General features: G+C 40.0%; 1 protein-coding gene across 1 annotated transcript; it reads left to right on the top strand.

Annotated features, from left to right (window-relative positions):
- Window positions 1–9,265: 9,265 nt before the first annotated feature.
- srek1ip1 (SREK1-interacting protein 1) lies at window positions 9,266–12,948 on the top strand. The gene is made up of 5 exons (XM_056377549.1): window positions 9,266–9,422; window positions 10,413–10,460; window positions 10,838–10,996; window positions 11,285–11,363; window positions 11,772–12,948. Exons 1-5 carry the CDS (start codon window positions 9,410–9,412, stop codon window positions 12,007–12,009), a joined length of 537 nt encoding a protein of 178 aa, XP_056233524.1. The 5' UTR covers window positions 9,266–9,409; the 3' UTR covers window positions 12,010–12,948.
- The last annotated feature ends 5,248 nt before the right edge of the window (window positions 12,949–18,196 follow it).

Genomic DNA, 18,196 nt, shown 5'->3' with positions numbered 1-18,196 from the left:
AAAAGAAGGAAGAGAGAATGAAAGAGAGGGAGGAAGAGCCAGGGGAGAGAGAGAAAAAGAGACAGAGCAAGGACCACACAAGAGTGCCGTAGCATCACAGCCCCTCTACTCATTTTGATTCATCAAAATGCACCACCCCCTTTGTATTGTTTTAAAAGGTTGCTTTAACATAGTTCTACCCCTTTTCCTTGAAGTGTGCACGATAGACATTTACATGTTCCTTTGATGTGGTAAATGTATAATGAGTCTTTTTATGCAGCAGCCCATTTAACTGGGAGAGAAAAAAATAGCTGCCCAATTTGTGTTGGCATCCATCATGACACAAATCATAACCATGTCTCTTTCCATTTCTTTCCCCCCATCCACTGGAAAAAACAGTCCAAGGGTAGAAAGGAAACAAGGTCCAACCTATTCTTCAGAATATCATGATTGAGTTTTGATGTGCTCTGCTCTTCATGTCAGGAAAATGGTCACATTTCCTCCACCCCCCCCCCCCCACCCCCCCCCTCAGAATTCTTTGCATTTAAAAGACCCCAATAATTTCTTTCTCTCTCCAAGTCAACTTGGCTGTTTTTCCATGGGAAGTAAAGTGGGTTTAGCATTTTTCTTTCGTGAGGTAGTGGAGACCGCCTGCAGAATAAAAATGTCTCTCTTCTACGCAAACACAACAGTTAATGTGTGAAATGAGGTGAGTTGAGCCAACTTTGCTCCACACGACCAGAAGAATCAAATTCCCAGCGAACGGCTCTCTCGCCTCCTGAACCCGCGAGGCTGAATCTCGTTACAATTGAGAGCTCTGGAAGACCTCTGCTTTCTGCCAACCACTCACCCGTTGCCAACAGGGGTTTGCAGTTAGTCACATGTGCCTAATCAAGAGTGCAATAAAATCATAGCAGCAATCTGGGTAAGGAGGCCTCACATGATGTAGCCCACACCACATGAACTGGAAATACCGGCAGCAATGTGCTAAAGCGAGGAAAACTTGTGGAGGCCTGTCTGTCTGTCCATTTGTTATGGGCCTGCCCCTGAGAGAAAGTCTCGCTTATGTTGGGAAAGTCAAATTAGTTTCCTGCATGACAAGCGTAAACACCTGGTGGCTGTTTTAGGTCTCAGCATGGATCATCCATCCACCGAAAGGTGCTTAGGCGCTTTTGTGGGCTGATTATATGGCAAGCTTAAATGCTTATGGGAAGGCAGTGAACTCCTGGGAATTGAGAGGACTAAACAAAAACAAAGCAAAGCACAACAGTTTAAGAAATCTAGTCCAAATGTATAATTTATATATAATTCAGTAACAGAACATTCAGTATCTAAAGTTAATGCCGTATACCTCTGATCCAGTCTCATGTTCAGATTATACATAATAAATATAACTTGATATAGCATGTATTAAAAAAATACAATCACTTATTCACCTATCTCCATGGGGTGGTTATCTACCATTCCTGTTGACAGCAAAAACATATTTCATCTATTTATTCCACCAAGCAAAATAGTCATGACTACAAGCATGCAGGAGCTGTAACGAGATACATGCTGGTAAGAAAAAAAATTACACATTTTCCTGGCTTCCGATTGAGAGTGAGTTTATATGGGATATTTATAGTGTAGCAGATGGTGATTTGTGTTCACTATCGAGATCACGAAGCAGAGGAAACTGTACAGTTGGGGGGGTGGGGGGGTTCTTCATCGTGTGGTGTGCCTAAACAGAAGACCTGTTCCACCTAACAAAAACAAAATAAAACAAAAAAACCTCTTCATGAATATATACTGTAGGATCCAGGCTGCTAAAGAAAAATCTATATTATCCATGTTATACTACCACTACCAACTGTTGCCAAAACAGTCCAAACAGTCATGACAATAACTGTATTTAATTGTGACTTCCTGTGTTTCAATCAGATTTGAGGTTGTGAAATTTGTTATGAAATAAAGGTAGAAATGCACAAAAAGTAATGGGACATGCTGAGGTTTAAGCACGATGACACTGACCATGTAATCACAGCGTTTCCAGTTTGACTCCATCTGGGGACTTATGATCCTCCATTCCTCTCTCCCCTCACTTCCCATGAGCTATGTAGTGTCCACTGTCTAATATTGACAAAAGTGGAAGGGCAACCATGTAAAGGGAAGTATATGTGTAGATTTATGACTTTTTATGGCTAAGTTCCTTGCAATAGCTGCCCTACACTATATGGTTGATTTGCAAAGAACCAAAAACAGAGCTTTTTAAAGAATTGGAAATATACACTGGTTTTACAGTTACACACATACCTCTTCACACACACAAGCACCCCCTCATTCCAGCATCTGGACCCTGAGTCAGACTCCACTACAAGTTAATTAGAAATGTTATTTTCCCCTCTGCTTCCCTCCCCACTCCTCTTAACATGATGGGATCCTTTAACCTATGGATTCTGTAAATTACAGTGGTTAGCCAGATTTTGGGTCTAGATTACAACTCATGGAGGGAAATGTTTAGGTTCAGGTTGTCAAAGCGAGGATATACATGTGGGTGGTGCCAGACCACACATTCAGAGCCAAATCTTTTCCCTGAGTTTTAAAAGATAGCTTTTAACAGGATTTTTTTTCAGATATGAGCAAGAGGAAAGAGAGATTGGGTCAAGGATATTGATAGTAAAAGTAGTTGATGCTTGCTATGGTATTTTAAAGAAAGGAAAGAATCCGGCATAGAGTAGGGAAAGAAAGAGGGAAGGCACAGAAAGACTGCCAGATCTTTAACACAATAAACACAGAGACAGCTCTGGTGGAACAATTAAACGAGGGTCTGCAATGATGCCTGTGATCTAGTTTGGCCTCAGCACAAACATGAACCCCATTCCCTCAAACACATACTCAGAGTGACATCCAGAAGACAGATGAAGACTATATCTAGTTCACTTTAAGGAGGCACCATAAATGATGTAACTCATTTTTATGTGAAGTGCTGAGATCCCATCTCTGAATAGTTGGAAGGACAGTCATAAAAGGTTTTACTGCTGCCATGCAACTCAATTGGGGGACAATTAGAAGTGAAATACAGAGAGACCCACATCCCAACTCAAGGCAGCTACTCACAGCAGCTTCAGCAAGAGATTGCCACCTAGACATCAAACAGTCTGACAGCTTTGAGAAATGGCCCCTCTTAGTTTTTAATTGGACTCATAAAGGAAATATGGAGTTTATCCTAATTAGGCTATAGCATGTGTGTGTGTGTGTGTGTGCATGTGAAATGATGGAGTAGGGATGCATGAGATGTGAGCACGGGTGAGATTGAAAGAAAGGTTTATGTGTGTATTAGAAAGACAACGCGTGCGTGTGTGTGTGTGTGTGTGTGTGTAAACATGCCAGTGTAACTCTCTGTGATGTGTAATAATTGTGGATGTTTTGTTAAGTCTGACTTCAGACCTACAAGTTATGACATGGAAAAAAGTAAATTGCAGTAAACTCATATCCAGGCTCCTAGCTCCAGCTTTACTGTGAGAGTTTGAAGAATATATTGCATTTGACATCATGTTATAAAAAAAAGCTTTCATGGGCAAATTGCGACCACATCAAGTCTTTGCATATGGCTGTTGGTATGCTAACCTTCACCCTCTTTCTCACTTTCTTAGCAACATCACAAATATAAAATTGTGACTCACCTGCACGGCCACATCCAATGAGGAGAAGTAAGCTTATCAACATCATCATCCTGCCTCTGAGCCTTGAAACCTCTTCAGTTGTCAGACTTACTTCTCTTTTTCAACACTGTTACAGTTCTCTCCACTTTACTCTTCTTGGCGCTCCACTTCCTTTTCTGTGTCTCTTGCTTTCTTGAGCCTCAAAATGCCCAAAAATTACAGTACCCCACTCTATGTCCTTCTGCAACAATGGCTGGCAAAGTTTTTCACCTCCAAGGTGTCCAGAGAAGTAATAAATGAATGATGGAAAACAATTTTATTTTCTTTCCACCGCTACCATTTTGTAGCCTTGGCTTGCATCTTTTGTTTGAGATAGAGGCAGAGGAGGTGGGGGAAAAACACACACCCACACACACACACACACACACACACACACACACACACACACACACACACACACACACACACACACACACACACACACACACACACACACACACACGCGTATCTGCACTGCCAGCAGCACTCACCTTTTTACCGGTTTGCGTCAGAAATACCCATCAAATCAGAGAGCGGACCCATCTCCCTCCCCACGCTGCCCATCTTTTTCCTCCACAAAGCATCGACTCAAAGTGTTTGTCTCTCTCAGTCCTTTGTGGACACATATCTGTCAGCTCTCACAGGTTTGGGCTTTTTAAGTTTGCTGCGGGAAACGTCTGGGTAGGTTTCAGAGGAGTCAAAGTGGGACAAAGGGTTTAAGGAATGCAGAGGAATAAACAACTCTGTATATGTTGTACATCACAAAGACGGGCAAGTGAAAACAAACTTGTACTAATGAGCTAAATGTTGATTGAAAACCAGGATTATTCAGGAAGACAGAAACTATATAACAAATCCAGGGAGCCACATTCGTATTCAGGATGGTTGAGCATGGTCTGATGGGAGAAAACAGGAATTTTACCTGCCTCGCATTCCTCGCCTCCCACTCAACTAAGCACTCTGCTTACCCTAGATCCCCTCCACATCAAAGAGCCCTCATTTAAGAGGCCATCACACATGCACAGAAAGATTCAGGGAGGGAGAACAAGAGAGCCGGGAGGGAGGAAGGGAGGTGGGAAGACAGGGGGGGTGAGAGAGAGCAATCCCACTCCTACAGCATACAGAAGTATCATTCAAAACAAATCAATTCCAGCTGCTATTTGCCTCACCTGGCAAGACCTTGGACAAGACCGGGCAGAAACACAAGAAACATCCAACAGTTGCCATAGAACAATGCGCAAAAAAAGACTAATAAATCAGTTTTTGTTGTAGTCAGTGGGAAAGTAAATGAAATACAAGAGGATAAATGTTAATAAATGAAGGAGTCCAGTCTGTGTGGTGAAACGGCATACATTTGGAGTTTTACTCTTCTTCCTCATAGCTTTTGTTTTCCCTTTTGAAAGGATGCCAAAGAGAGTTCCCTTTTCCTGCATGGCCACCCAGGAGTGATTCTCATGCTTGTGGGAGGAACACTGTGTCAGGTGGTGAGGTGAGGAGACTCCGCGACTGGCGCTTGAGGTCAGACATAGGTTTATTTTCCTAGGCAGGCCCCTATCCAAAAACATCCTCTTCAGCGTCGTCAGCGTCCGCCAGGTACTGACCAGACGGAGCCTTTCAGCAGAACTGCTGTGAGATGGACTGCTTCTTTCTCTCACTAGCTAGTTTAGAGCCATTCACTTACATTTACAAACTGGGCATTCAGGTCACACATTCATGCATGGATTACCAATAAGCCATGCAGTTGACATTTCTTGTGGACCACCCAGGGGACTGCATGCACTGTAGATGAATTTTTAATTCACATTTAAGTAAACTGAAAGATGACCTGTTAGGCACTGCAACAACAGAAACCTTTTTTTTCTCTCTGCTACGTTCCCCACTTGCGTCATCCCCTTGAGCTACAGAATCATTTTCACAATAGATGACTAATCTACCATGTTACTGTTGTACAATGGCTAGTGACAAGGTCATATCACCATGATAACTTGTGTGGTCAAGCAATAATCCAAGCGTCTCAAACTTCACTGATCCAGAATAAATGTTATAGAGGAAACATAGATGTCCCAGCATTGTTTTTGTCTGTTTTCTGTATATTTGCTAACTGTTTGGACTTTATCTGCTACTCTCAGCACCCGTTACTCACCTAATAAACCGAGAAAGTGTATCACTCTTTCTCTCTCTCTGAGGCCTTGCCAAGATTTCTTGAAAGTTGTAGTCATGTTGGTGGTGTAGTTGCAGAGATGAAAATGTTGCTCTGACATTCAATTGGTCCACCACTTTGGTTTGGTTTGAACATGATTCAGGTCAAATGTTTATGAAAAATAATTACAAATAATAACAATGAAAAAAAAAAAGTCCCATCATCCGTAACTGTAGTTCCTGTTTAGTGCTAATTACTAAATGTCGGTATGCTACCATTCGAAATGAAGCTTGAACCCAGCCTTACAGAGCCAACATCATGGCTGTAGACTCTAAATGTTTTATTTCTCAATAAAAGAAATATGATAGATGAGTAGGCTTGAAGGATTTCAACATCTTGCTCAAGAATCACAAAACACATTATTTCTGTTGGACCCAGGTCTCCAGATGCTTGTTGGGTTAACAGAAAATTGGGTGAAAGCAACATTCAGGCTGGGAAAAGGGTTCAAGGAACCACCAGAGAGGCCCCTGTTTGAAGCTGTGTCTTTGACGCCTTTGTGGCATGAAGAATCTTTTGTTTACAACTTTGTTCATAAACACATTGTCAGAACTTTATTAAGTCCATTTTGGAATGATTTGACATTGGTACGTAAAAGCCATGGTTTATCTCAGTTGGAGAATTTCATAAATCCCATCAAGGAATGGGTGTGTGTGTGTGTGTGTGTGTGTGTGTGTGTGTGTGTGTGTGTGTGTGTGCTTGTATGTTGTGTCTCCGTGCATTGTTCAACAGCTTCAACATCTGACATGGCTTTGCTGTCCATGAGGAAGAATTTCTCTCCTTCAAGCCCCTGCAGTGCCAGTAGAATTGGTTTCACTGGAAATGTTTTGCATGCAATACCACTTCTAATTCCAACTTCAGTCAAGGAAAATACCCACAAACCAAATGGAAGTATCACATTTACTGGTGTTCCCATCAAATTAAAAGAAAAAAAGTTATGTTTTGTTTGTTTCCTAAGTGGCAACAAATGACAAACAACAGTTGTTCAATGACTCATAGACTGCAGAGACGATTTAACAATCTATTATTTTATACCGCTATGTTTTAAATATAAATTCCCATTCCTTGATTGATATTGGTTTACATTTTCACAGCTGCAACTCTCCTTTGTTGTTTTTGTCAGGTAACAGAAGGCAAAATAGAGGACAGACATTGTAGACACGAGGCTCAGATAAGGATGAAAGGAAACTAGCAGCTGCATAGCAAGTGAGGAATGTTTTACTACGTACGGTCTTATCACTGTCAGAGAGCTTTTTATGATGTGTGCAGAAATGTAGTCAAGTTTGGGAACCAGCTTGTCACCAGGTACCAATAAGGGCCTCCTTGAAGGCCCAATCCATTTTTTGTGACCATATAGATTTGAGGTATATTCACAGTTAAAGGGTTTAAAACATAGATGGGAAATAAGCAGTTAATTAGTTTCTTTATATGACAACTCAAAATATAGGCATGAGGCTTGAGTCACAAAGCAAGACTAGCGGGTTAGCTTGCTAACTTCGGATTTGTTTACAGGCATCACAAAGTTGGCTCACTTGAGTTAGATCGCATGGTAACATAATAACCAGCAGAGGAGTTCCTCATCCCTCTTAGACTGGTGGTGTGCATTTCTATCTCTGTGTTGGTGTAGACATACAAATGACTAATTTACATATAATTATAAATGTTGTTAACTGTGTTATATAGTTTCTGTTTTGGGCTTGAAACCTACTGTACACATGCACAAAGGGTGTTGTGTCATTTGTCCTTTTTATTGCAGTCTATTCATTGCACCGAATAGTAAAAGAATTGTTTTACAGGAGCTGTTTTGTATTTCTTCTAAGTGTTCTTTGCACCTTCCAGTGGCTGAAAAGTGAATTTAATATTTCTTTATGGTGAGGAAATCACTTTGCAGCAAACAGCGCAGAGGTTTCTGATAAATGCTCTTTGTTTTAATCTCTCACCTGAGGCAAAAACCTGACAGAGATAAAGAGATAAAGTAAACTCCTTTGAACTGTATCATAGCCTTGTTAAATAATTGAGGCTTCTTAACAGCAAGTCCAGATACGAACAACTGAAGTTTGTTTGCCTGGAGAAAGGCTTTACTTAAACTGGATACTGTAATGCAAAATTTTCAGATGAGACAGAATACTGTGCTAAAGGAAATGTACAACAGAAAAACAACAATTAAAATATTTCAACTGACTATGAAACAAAAAGACAAGAATCATTAAAACAGGACACCCTAAGGTGACAGTCATAATAACGTTTCCCTTTGTCAATATCAGGGGAAGGGTAATTTAGTGGAATTCTGATAATGAAAATCGTGACGAAAGGTGAAGGTACATCCGGCCAATGGCTGGAAAGAGGAGCAGGTAACACGTGTTTTTAAGCATGTGAGGCGAATAACAGGGCAGAAGAAAAAAAGAAAAGAGGTGTTATGGATCAAAGTCCTCTGCCTGAGTGGAACCTCTGAACTGTGAGGTAGCTTATCATGAGGCATCATCTGATTAGGTAACAGTGACTGTACTAATTTCATTTTTTATTGTAAATAAAGTGAAGTACAGTATTAATTCTGGTAGAACAGTCACTGAGACAGATGGCACTGTCAAAAGAGCAAGATCTAGATTGTCTGTGTGTGTGTGTGTGTGTGTGCGCGCGTTTGTACCACAGTCACAGACTTGATGATGAGAGAATGTCTGGGGGCCCCCGCATATGTCGACATTTTCCATCTGTCAGTCTTACTCTGGCTGCCTTCAATTAACCCCTAACTAAAACCACAACTGGCTTTACTGGGAACGCAATCAAGCAATGTGCAAAAAATTCTTAAGATTTTTTTAATAGAGTAAGTTGACGCATGGAAATACTCAGGATCAGGGAAATTCAGGAAGAGCATATAGACTTTAATGTAGGCTACACTCACTATGTCATCGTCTAAAGTTTTCCGCACACATTGCACCACTCTGTGTGTCAACCTCTGGCCTTATAGCTACATATGAACATTGAAATTACACCAAAAGGTAATAATTGTTTGATAAGACCCCCTTATAATGAGTCATTCAGGATGAATTCACAGAAGTATAAACATGAGAGAGAATAGAAGAGTTTACCTCTTCCCATTTACTCACCCTAAACCCTGTGTCATTTGCCTTAAGGCCTTTAAATTTAATATGATGAGTTGTGAATGTAAATAGTTATGAAAACACCATGATTCAAAACAGTAGCTTTCAGGTTTACTTTGATTTAATTGTTGACGTTTTTACAAAGATATTTTTTCTCAGTTCTTCAAAGACACCTTGAATATATTTTTTCTGCCGTTACAGGAGGAACTAACCCATTAAAACGAGTTCAATCTACTGCCGCAAACTCCAGTCCACTTGGTGGCGTTAATGCACCAGTAATCCGGTTTTCCGACAGTGAAGAGGGGAAACAGAACAAGACGGGGAACTCGTCGTTTCTAGAGCAAATGTTTCTGATCGACGTTATTTTGAGTGAGGACTGGAGGAAATTTCGTGGATTCGCTCTCTGGCAATAACCAGTTTTATACTTTTTCTGCATCACCGTGCAGAATACAATGGCTGCCCCAGGTTGGTATTAGAGTTTAGCAATGTATATAAGTTTACATTTTCATTTGTATCATCCATGTGGTTTACTGTGGAAATCTAATGGCCACGGGAAGAACGATATGGTTAAACAAAGTGGCGCTAACGTGAACGTTAGCATTAAAGTTAGCCACATAGACCAAACAACTTCTTATATCGGTATCTTCCCCCTCCAACGAGAAACAGTTTCACACATGCCGGTAAATTAGACTCTACTGTATTTTTCCCCTCCATAAATGTCTGAACTTTTAGTGCCGTAACACAGAGAGAAGCTAGTAGTAATAAGTAGCTGTTTCTGCGTCTCAGCGACCTCTTAGCTACTCAAAAAATGTGGCTGCTCAAAGTGCTGCTCATCAAAGTCTGTAGTTAGTTGCATCGAGTCTTTAGCAGAAATCTAAGTGGAGCCAAGCATTTTACAGAACAGGTAACATTAAATGTTATCTACAGTTCATATACTGCAGTGTGCAAAGGTTTTAGGCAATACAAGCAAAATGATGATGCTTTCAAATAAGATTGCCGTCGTAGTTTTTATTTTTTCACTTAATTTTGCACAAAGTGCAGAAAATAGACACAGATCAATATTTGGTGTGACCGCCCCCAGGCTCTGAAATGGCACCTGTTCTCCTAAATACAGTTTTTCATGGTATTTGGCAGATAGGTTGTTGGAAAAGTTCTTCAAGTCTACTGTGGATTCACACTGTCTCATTGTCTCCTGTCTCTTCATATAATCCCAGACTAACTTCATGATGTTGAGATCAAGGCTCTGTGGCAATAATGCCATCTGTTACAGGACTCCTTGTCCCTGAAGATAGTTATTTATATCTATAGTTCCTTATGATTGATATAAATATCTAAAAGGGATAATAACTTAACTGTGTGACTAGTACTTAACCTAATAGTATTGTTGTTGGAGATCCAGGTGTCCATGTATACAAACAATTACTTTACACAATAAAAAAAACTCTTATCTTTCAGGGCCTAACAAGGACAACATCAGAGCTGGGTGCAAGAAATGTGGATATCGTAAGTAAAGCTTTAACTTTCATGTTTCATTGCAAATTAAAGGAGGAGATTTTGTGTGTGGGTGTGTGCATGCATGCGCGATCATGTTGCTATGACTCCCTTTATTAAGATGGTTAAATGTGGGTTTGTTGGAGTCATGATGGAATCTTTTTTAAAGCTCTACTGCCAGGTTTATGCAGCTCTTACAAGCAGATTTAATTCAGACATATAAATGGTAATTATGAGTAGTAAAATAATGTTGAACAATATCTGCCAGACACTGATTCATATTTCCTTATAGTGGTTGCAAGGAGTAGACTTGTATACCCAAATCAAAAGCAATGAAACGTTCCTGCTTTGCTATTGTTGTTCATCCATTGACCTTTTTTTTCCCCCAGCGGGCCACTTAACGTTTGAGTGCCGAAACTTTGTCAGAGTTGACCCTCAGAAAGACATAGTTCTGGATGTAAGCAGCACCAGCAGTGAAGAGAGTGAAGACGACATGCCTGCAGCTCAGCGCAATGAGAAGCTGGGGCGAAGTGGCCAGCATCGTAGAGGTATGAAATAGGATCTGCTAAAGCTTTTTTATTTTTAAAAATACTATAAAGCTTGGTCTTGCATGGTTTGCCTTCAAAAGACAAGGTGAATACTTTCACCTGTGGAACTCATCAGGTGGATTTTGGTGGTTGCATACAGATGAGCAACAGCAGTAGCCCCAGAAGCCTCAATGCTACTGTTAGATATATTTTTCCAGATGTTGAGTTACTTGCCCTTTTACTTTATAAGCAGCTACTGTTACAGTAAAAAATATCTTGACTGTTCTGTCTACAAATTTTGTGTGTAAGGTTCCCATGATGATGACAATGATGGCAGAAAAGAGAGACATAAACAGAAGAAGAGCAGAGATAGAAAGTCAAGAAAGAGGTAACTTTTTTCCTACCTTGCAATTTTTTTTACTTCCACACTGAGACTAAAAGTCACTTTTTTACATGTTTATAGTTCTTTGACAACAGAAACACGACCTTATGTAAATATATAAAATGTATATAACGATATGCCCTATATATATTGCATGAGCATAGATACTTTAAAACTGAAAATAAGCTATTACAGATTTAAAGCAGTAATTGTTTTACTGATAATACTTGACTCATAATGAATAAAGAATACATACATTTCTCTCCAAGTCTCCACATGTAAAGTCTTTTTAGTTATTTATTTTGGGAGACAATATAAATTAGTGTTCAAAAATCAGAGATTAGTTTTCTTTTATTAGTCATTCTGCAGGTTTATGATCTTTCAGTCATTTGCTTATTGTTTTTTACTCCCTAGATCTGTTTCATCATCAAGTGATGAGGAGACCACGAAGAAGAAAAAGAAACGCAGCAGGTCCTACTCCTCATCTGATAAAGAGGAGAAGAAGAAAAAGAAACTGAGAAGCCACAAGAAGAAAAGCAAGAAGAACAAAAAGGAGCACGGGAAGCATCACAAGAAGAGACCTAAGAACAGAAAACAACAATCATCCTCTTCTTCTTCTTCCAGCTCAAGTGAATCATCAGATAGTGACTGAGACAACTTGGCTGTGCAGTGTCTGGAGGTCCAACATATTTATTCTTTGGTGTTTTGCAGACATTGTGCAAACAGGGCACACAAGCTGTAAAAAAAGAGTCCAACGCAGAGAGAGGGACTTGAATACACACACTGAGTACACTGTAACCTGCAGATAACAGTTTTTCACTGGCACAAGTAGCAACATCATGCAAATGAAAAAAAAAAATCTGTTTGTGGTTCTCTGAAGCATTTTGGAAATATGTACAAAGCCAGGGAACATGGTCTTATATAGTTTTTTTGTCTTGGTCACACTCCAGAGTTAATTTCTGTACAGACCCGCTGTCATTTCATATTTGACAGTGTTTGTGCAGAGGAATCTTCAGTGACATGGTGCAGTGTCATACATATTACTAAATATCAGTGTAAGGTTTTCTCAGATCCAATCAAGACATTTAAGGAAAATGACCACATATTGTCAGTGTAATAGATTCCTGTAATATGTCAAGCTGACTTTGCTAGTGTCTTGGTTAACATAATGGCAACTATTAACAACAATTGGACCATTTCTTTGTGATTACTACTAGTTGGCAGCAGTTAAACCACTGACTTACATCAGTTGACAATAATAGAGCCTTTGTCGTCTTAGAGTTGTTTAAATGTTTAGAGTGTACTTTTGCTCAGATGGCTTTATAGTACAATGAAACTCCTGGAGCTTCCTGCTAAGACAATGTGGCTGCTCGTAACATGAATTAATTTTCTCATTTAACCAACCATATCTTGTTGGGACATTTTCATTCCAAAGCATTTATGTGTGGACATTTTGGGAACTGTAATTAACTGAGCCTCTTTATACAGCTTGTTAATTTCCTATTTGCCATTTACTATAGCTTCAGTCTGCCTTTGTTTGGTCTTCCCCAGTCAATGTTCTATTATTACAATAAATATATATTTGTATCAAGCTGTTATTCTATTTAGTTTTTAAATAATTCACAATTGTGTCATTACAATAAATGACAAGGCAGAAAATCATCATGGTAATTATTGTGCAAGAAAAGTCTAGTGACATCTTATTGTACATGGTAACAGAGCAGATAGTCATATTTCCTGTAGAGGGCAGCAAAACCTAAAATGTGTTAAAGCATGACTGAAATCTCATGAAGGATGACTCTTAGCATCTAAAATGGTATACATTATACATAAACTTTAATATCATTAATTTAGTTAATGTAGTTGTATTAGAATGTAGCAAAAATCAAAGTATGCTTTCAGCACTATCTTGATTGTCCTTTCTAATCTTCTGAACATAAAAAAAACAAAGTTAATAATTATTCATATTTCTTCACACAAAAATTAGAAAGGAGATTAAAAAAAAAAGATCCTATAAAACAATGTCTCTGTTTGATTTTAGGTCATTTAAAATATTAAAGACAAGTTACCAAAAACTACCTTGAAATGAAATACACCTCTGTCTTTACTCACTTTAAATGTCTTTACTCCACCTAGTGGTCATGATGTGAACACTCAGAGGCTGAGCTGAATCCCCCTCATGTTACTGCCATCATCTTTAATGATAATGTGCAATGGAGAAAAAGAAACATCCTGACACTTGTTTGATTTGCCAGATAATCATGAATAGACAGAAGTTGCTGAGTAACAAGACTTGTTGGCTGGACTCCCTAATGGCAGAGGCACCCGAGTCAAACATCAATCTCACTTAATACTTTAAATGTTCTGAGGCAATTTAATGAACAGCCATAGTCTTCCATGTCACGTCCGCACATGAAGATCCAATTCATGTACACACACTACTGCATAAATGTACTAGACACATGCATAAACATGTCATAAGACACACTCACACATAAAGTAGTGTCCACACATTTCATAAATATCTTTTAAATTAATTCAGAATGATTGAATCCACCTACACAAGCAAACCTTCCTGTCAAAACCTGCATGAGAGAAATGCCACAAAGCTCTGCTCAGTTTTCAGAGAGTTTCCGAGGCAGTGCAGCTCAGGGTGAATTGGGGGGGGACAAACTGTCAGGAAGCTAAGGCTGAAACCCCCCCCTGTGGGGACCTAGACAGGCCGTTGTGGACCAAGGCATCATGGTGGCCCCACAGGCAGGTGCAACAAACCATGTGAGGCATCAATTTAATTTTTGCTCTTATCCTTCTACCTCCATGCCATCAGCATCAGTCTCCGCCAAGACATGAAACAGCAAAAAGACCCACAGAGCCTTACAAACCAAGGATTTTTGGAAGCCCTTATGCTTTGTTAGATCTGGGCTGTGTGACAGGTGTTTACAATAGCACCATTAATTTCACTTTGCCTTCGGGAAGGGGATATCTTTTTAAACATCTGCAACATCCTGACAGCTACATGCATGGCTGCTGATCAGAGCCTGGCACTATGACAAGAACACATCCTACTCCTTTATCTTTTCAAGGTCCAGAGGGGAAATAAATTTAAGTTTTGGAAAAAAACAACAAAAAAAAAACAATCAGGCGCCGCTGACAACCGGGTGAAGACAGTAACGCTGTCAATTAGGTTTCTGGGAATGTCAGATTCCTGTGGGAGCAGCTGAGGTGATGATTTTGCAATTTGAGACCATGTTCACAAAAATATTCACAGAGCGATCTCATTAGTTAGCAGCTTACCACCACCATGGCTGAGGAGTGCCGAACTTAACAGAAGCCCTTATTAACTTTCTATCTTGAGTTAGTTCATACATTAAATTTTCAACTCCTGCTGGCAGTTAGCATAGCTTAGCATAAAGACTGGAAACAAGGGGAAACTGCTAGCCTGGTTCTGTCCAAAGGTAAAAAACATCTGCCTGCCCGCACCTCTAAAGCTATTCTGTACAAAAACCAAAGTGTAAAAACAGCCTGTTGTGGCTTTACAGCTGTGTGCCAGACTATTTTTTGTCCAGGAGCAGTGACTCCAGAAAGTCGCTGCACTAAAAAGGCCAATAGCTTAATATTTAACAGACAAAATGAAAGTTCTTTCAGCCTCCTCTAACTTCTAACTATGGTGAAATGCAGAAACACCACAGCAATGAGTACTGAGCACAAAACATGTTTCCAAATGAAATTAATTATTATAAAAAATTAATCTTGAATAATATTGCTTCATCATTAAAATGTCCAGTTCATTATTTTCATTGTGAAATAACAGAACCATTATATGCACAACATACGCTGCACAACATATTAATGCTGTGCATATGCTTAATGCACTTGAATCAGGCTCTTGTAAAGTGTTGACAAAAGAAACTTGGAGAGTGTGAAACTTCATAATTGCCCAGATGGTAAGAGGACAACTTGATACAGAGGAGCAAATGAAGTCGAAGGATTGCTGCCATGTGCAGCCACACTGAGCAAACCATATGCTGTTTGTATAAGACAACAACAAGGTTTTCCTCTTTTCAACAGCTCATTGGCTTTTATTGAGTCTGTTCGGCTGTAGGGAAGAGGAGAGCAAATGGTTCTCCACTGAGCCATTTAAATGAAAATGAGATGGTCAAAGTCATCTTTTAGAGAGTTTAGCGGCAGAAGAACGGTGATTGAGTCTCCCTGTAAGCATCTTTGAGGCACTGATCTCAAACTTAGTGCAAATCCTTTTTGCAAAATGGCTGACCAGAATGACTATACCATAGGGGTAAATGATCTGTCATTAACACAAGGTGTGTTTTTCAATTTGTTTGTATGACTTCAGCGGCTCAGTTTCAGGCTTTGTGTGGGCAGCCTGGTAGCCTCTGCACTGATGTCTGTTTTTAACCTTTCTTGGGGATTTGAGCACACATGCTCTTTTTTTCCAGCAACGCCCTGCTACACATTCACACAGTTACATTCATCCAACCTGGGAGCGGCCCAGTACAACCACAGTCTCGTACTGAAACCAGTGCACTGCTCCAATGGAGATGTAGTTAAATGCTTGGCTCAAAGGCACCTCAGTGGATACAGTATCACCTTCTGTTATAGCACTTGCCCTGAGAATTCAAACCTGCAACTTTTTGGTCACGAGTCTGCCTCTTTTAACCTTAAGGCCACCGGCACTACACAGCAAAGCATAATATCTTCCCAGAAATAAAATGAAAATCCCTTATGCTGCACTTTGGTGGGAACAACCCAAGCTGAGAGATGGCGCCGGTTTTGCGTCTGTAACCACTGTTGAAATATTATTTCAGAGGCAAGCCGTCCCCGCATCTTGGAGCACGGTGAGCAGAGCGCTTGAAAAACGCATTAGGGCCAAGGGGCAAGTTGGAGGCTATACATTTGCTACCAATTTAGTTCCTGCATCTTAGATTTCTCTCCTTTCTTCCTCTCCTGGCCCTGAAACCAGGCCTAATGTAGTAAATAACCTCTAGGATAAATAGACAGCAGGCTACATGACCCCAGCCATCAAAAACGGAGGCTGTAATAAATACTACATAGTTTTACAGGAAGCGTGTTCGACATTCTCCCAAAACCTGCAGGGAAAGAAAACGAGGGGGCGAACGGGGTGAGTCTCTGTTCACCGCTCTCTCTTTGGTCAAAAGCTTTTTTCCTGAGGTCTGTTATTACCGGCCTAGTTCCTGGGTTCCCATTCAGAGTGGAGCTTGTTCATATAAACCTTGAGGTTTTGAGGCATCGCTGGACTGACTGGGTGGCTTTCACCAGGGAATTAGCGCAGGGTCGCATTGGATCACGATCAGTAGGCCCTCTACTGCTAACCTGTATTGGACCGGGCTGCTTGTGGAGGTGGTGGTGGTGAGGACAAGTTTCCTGGCTCTGGAATATGGGTCAGTCAGAACCCAGGATGTGTAGGCCCTGATCCTGTAAATCATGGATCCTTCTGATGCCTTTCTGCTTACTGTATAACTTCTAAATCATTTGATTTAACCACCATTTTCCAGATTAGTCTTGATGAGATTGGGAGTCTGTTCTACTTTAATACCTATTTTTTTTATAGCTGGAGGAAGTACAGTGTATAAAGTAGTTTCAGCCAGATGCTGTACAGTATGAAGACAGTTGTGAAGCTATAACAGTCTGTTCTAGCTAAAACTAAAACTATAAAAACTGTATTTATGGTGAGAGTTGTGGATGTAATATGTTTTGTAGATCTTAATCTTTGGCAAGAAAGAAGGTGATGTAAATGATTTTCATCCAGTAGATTTGTTTGCATATTCATGTTTCAAAAATCCATTTAGATGGATAAACATGGAGATGGTATTTAGCCTTTACATCGAACATTGCTTATCAAATAACTTTTTCATGGTTTTGTGTTGCTTTTTCAGCGCCATGCAACCATGCATGGCAAATAAATAAATAAACACAATTCGGTTTTCAAACAATCCAAAACAAGACACATCCTGCTCCATCAGAGAAAAATCAGCTGTTCCTTGCCGTGTGCCAGGAGCCAGGATAAAGGATATTTTAGAAAGGCTACCACAATTCCTTGCTAAATGTTTACATGTTCATAATATCATTATTGGCACAAATACTTTGTCACCCAACAGTCTGAAGTTCAAAATAACCTTTTCTGCATTTTTATGTTGCTTTAATTGAGTGATTCAGCAGACTGCACAGTTGCGACACTTGGTTGCAATCTTCGTTTTTAATTGATAAATTATTAATTTGTCTACGCTCCATTCATTTGTCATGGTACAGATGATATTCATTAAAGTACCCCATGAGACTTTACAAGTATTTCTTTACTCGCTCCATGTCATTTCTACGTACAGAACTTGCAGAACCCATGTCAGTGGTTGTTCCCTTCCTTCACATTCTCCTTTAAACCTTATCACCTTTAATTGTCTTTTTCCTTCTTTCCCTTCATGGTAGTTTTCAGAAAAAAATTGTGAAAAAAATTTAGCACACCCCACTCATCTTGTAGTTGAAACACATGCTAATAGTAATTGACTTTTGAGTGAGGGCTATTATACACGCACAAGAAGCTCTTGACTTCTGCTGTTTCCTCCTCCTTTCCTGACCCAATCCATCCGTGCCACAGAGATCCAGAAGGTGGCAGGAGTGACACTGCTGACAACTCACAGAACTCACAGGAAAAAAAAAAAAAAAAAAAGCAACCGACCCAGCAGCTTCAGCACCACAGTCTTTCCTCTGTGCTCATTGAATGACGATAGACGTTTTACATGTCCCCAACATCAGACACATGTGGCTTTTTCAAAGACGAACTGCATGGTGTCATCTCTGCGCCGGGC

The sequence above is a fragment of the Seriola aureovittata genome, chromosome 6, assembly GCF_021018895.1.
Source record: "Seriola aureovittata isolate HTS-2021-v1 ecotype China chromosome 6, ASM2101889v1, whole genome shotgun sequence".
Lineage (NCBI taxonomy): Eukaryota > Metazoa > Chordata > Actinopteri > Carangiformes > Carangidae > Seriola > Seriola aureovittata.
This window is presented reverse-complemented; position numbering and strand designations above follow the sequence as displayed.

What these genes read in the sequence shown, in the direction of transcription:
- srek1ip1 (XM_056377549.1), top strand. An exon ending in GTGCAAGAAATGTGGATATC is followed by an intron (nt 10,461 to 10,837) that starts GTAAGTAAAGCT and finishes TTTTTCCCCCAG; the next exon opens with CGGGCCACTTAACGTTTGAG. An exon ending in AAGTGGCCAGCATCGTAGAG is followed by an intron (nt 10,997 to 11,284) that starts GTATGAAATAGG and finishes TTTGTGTGTAAG; the next exon opens with GTTCCCATGATGATGACAAT.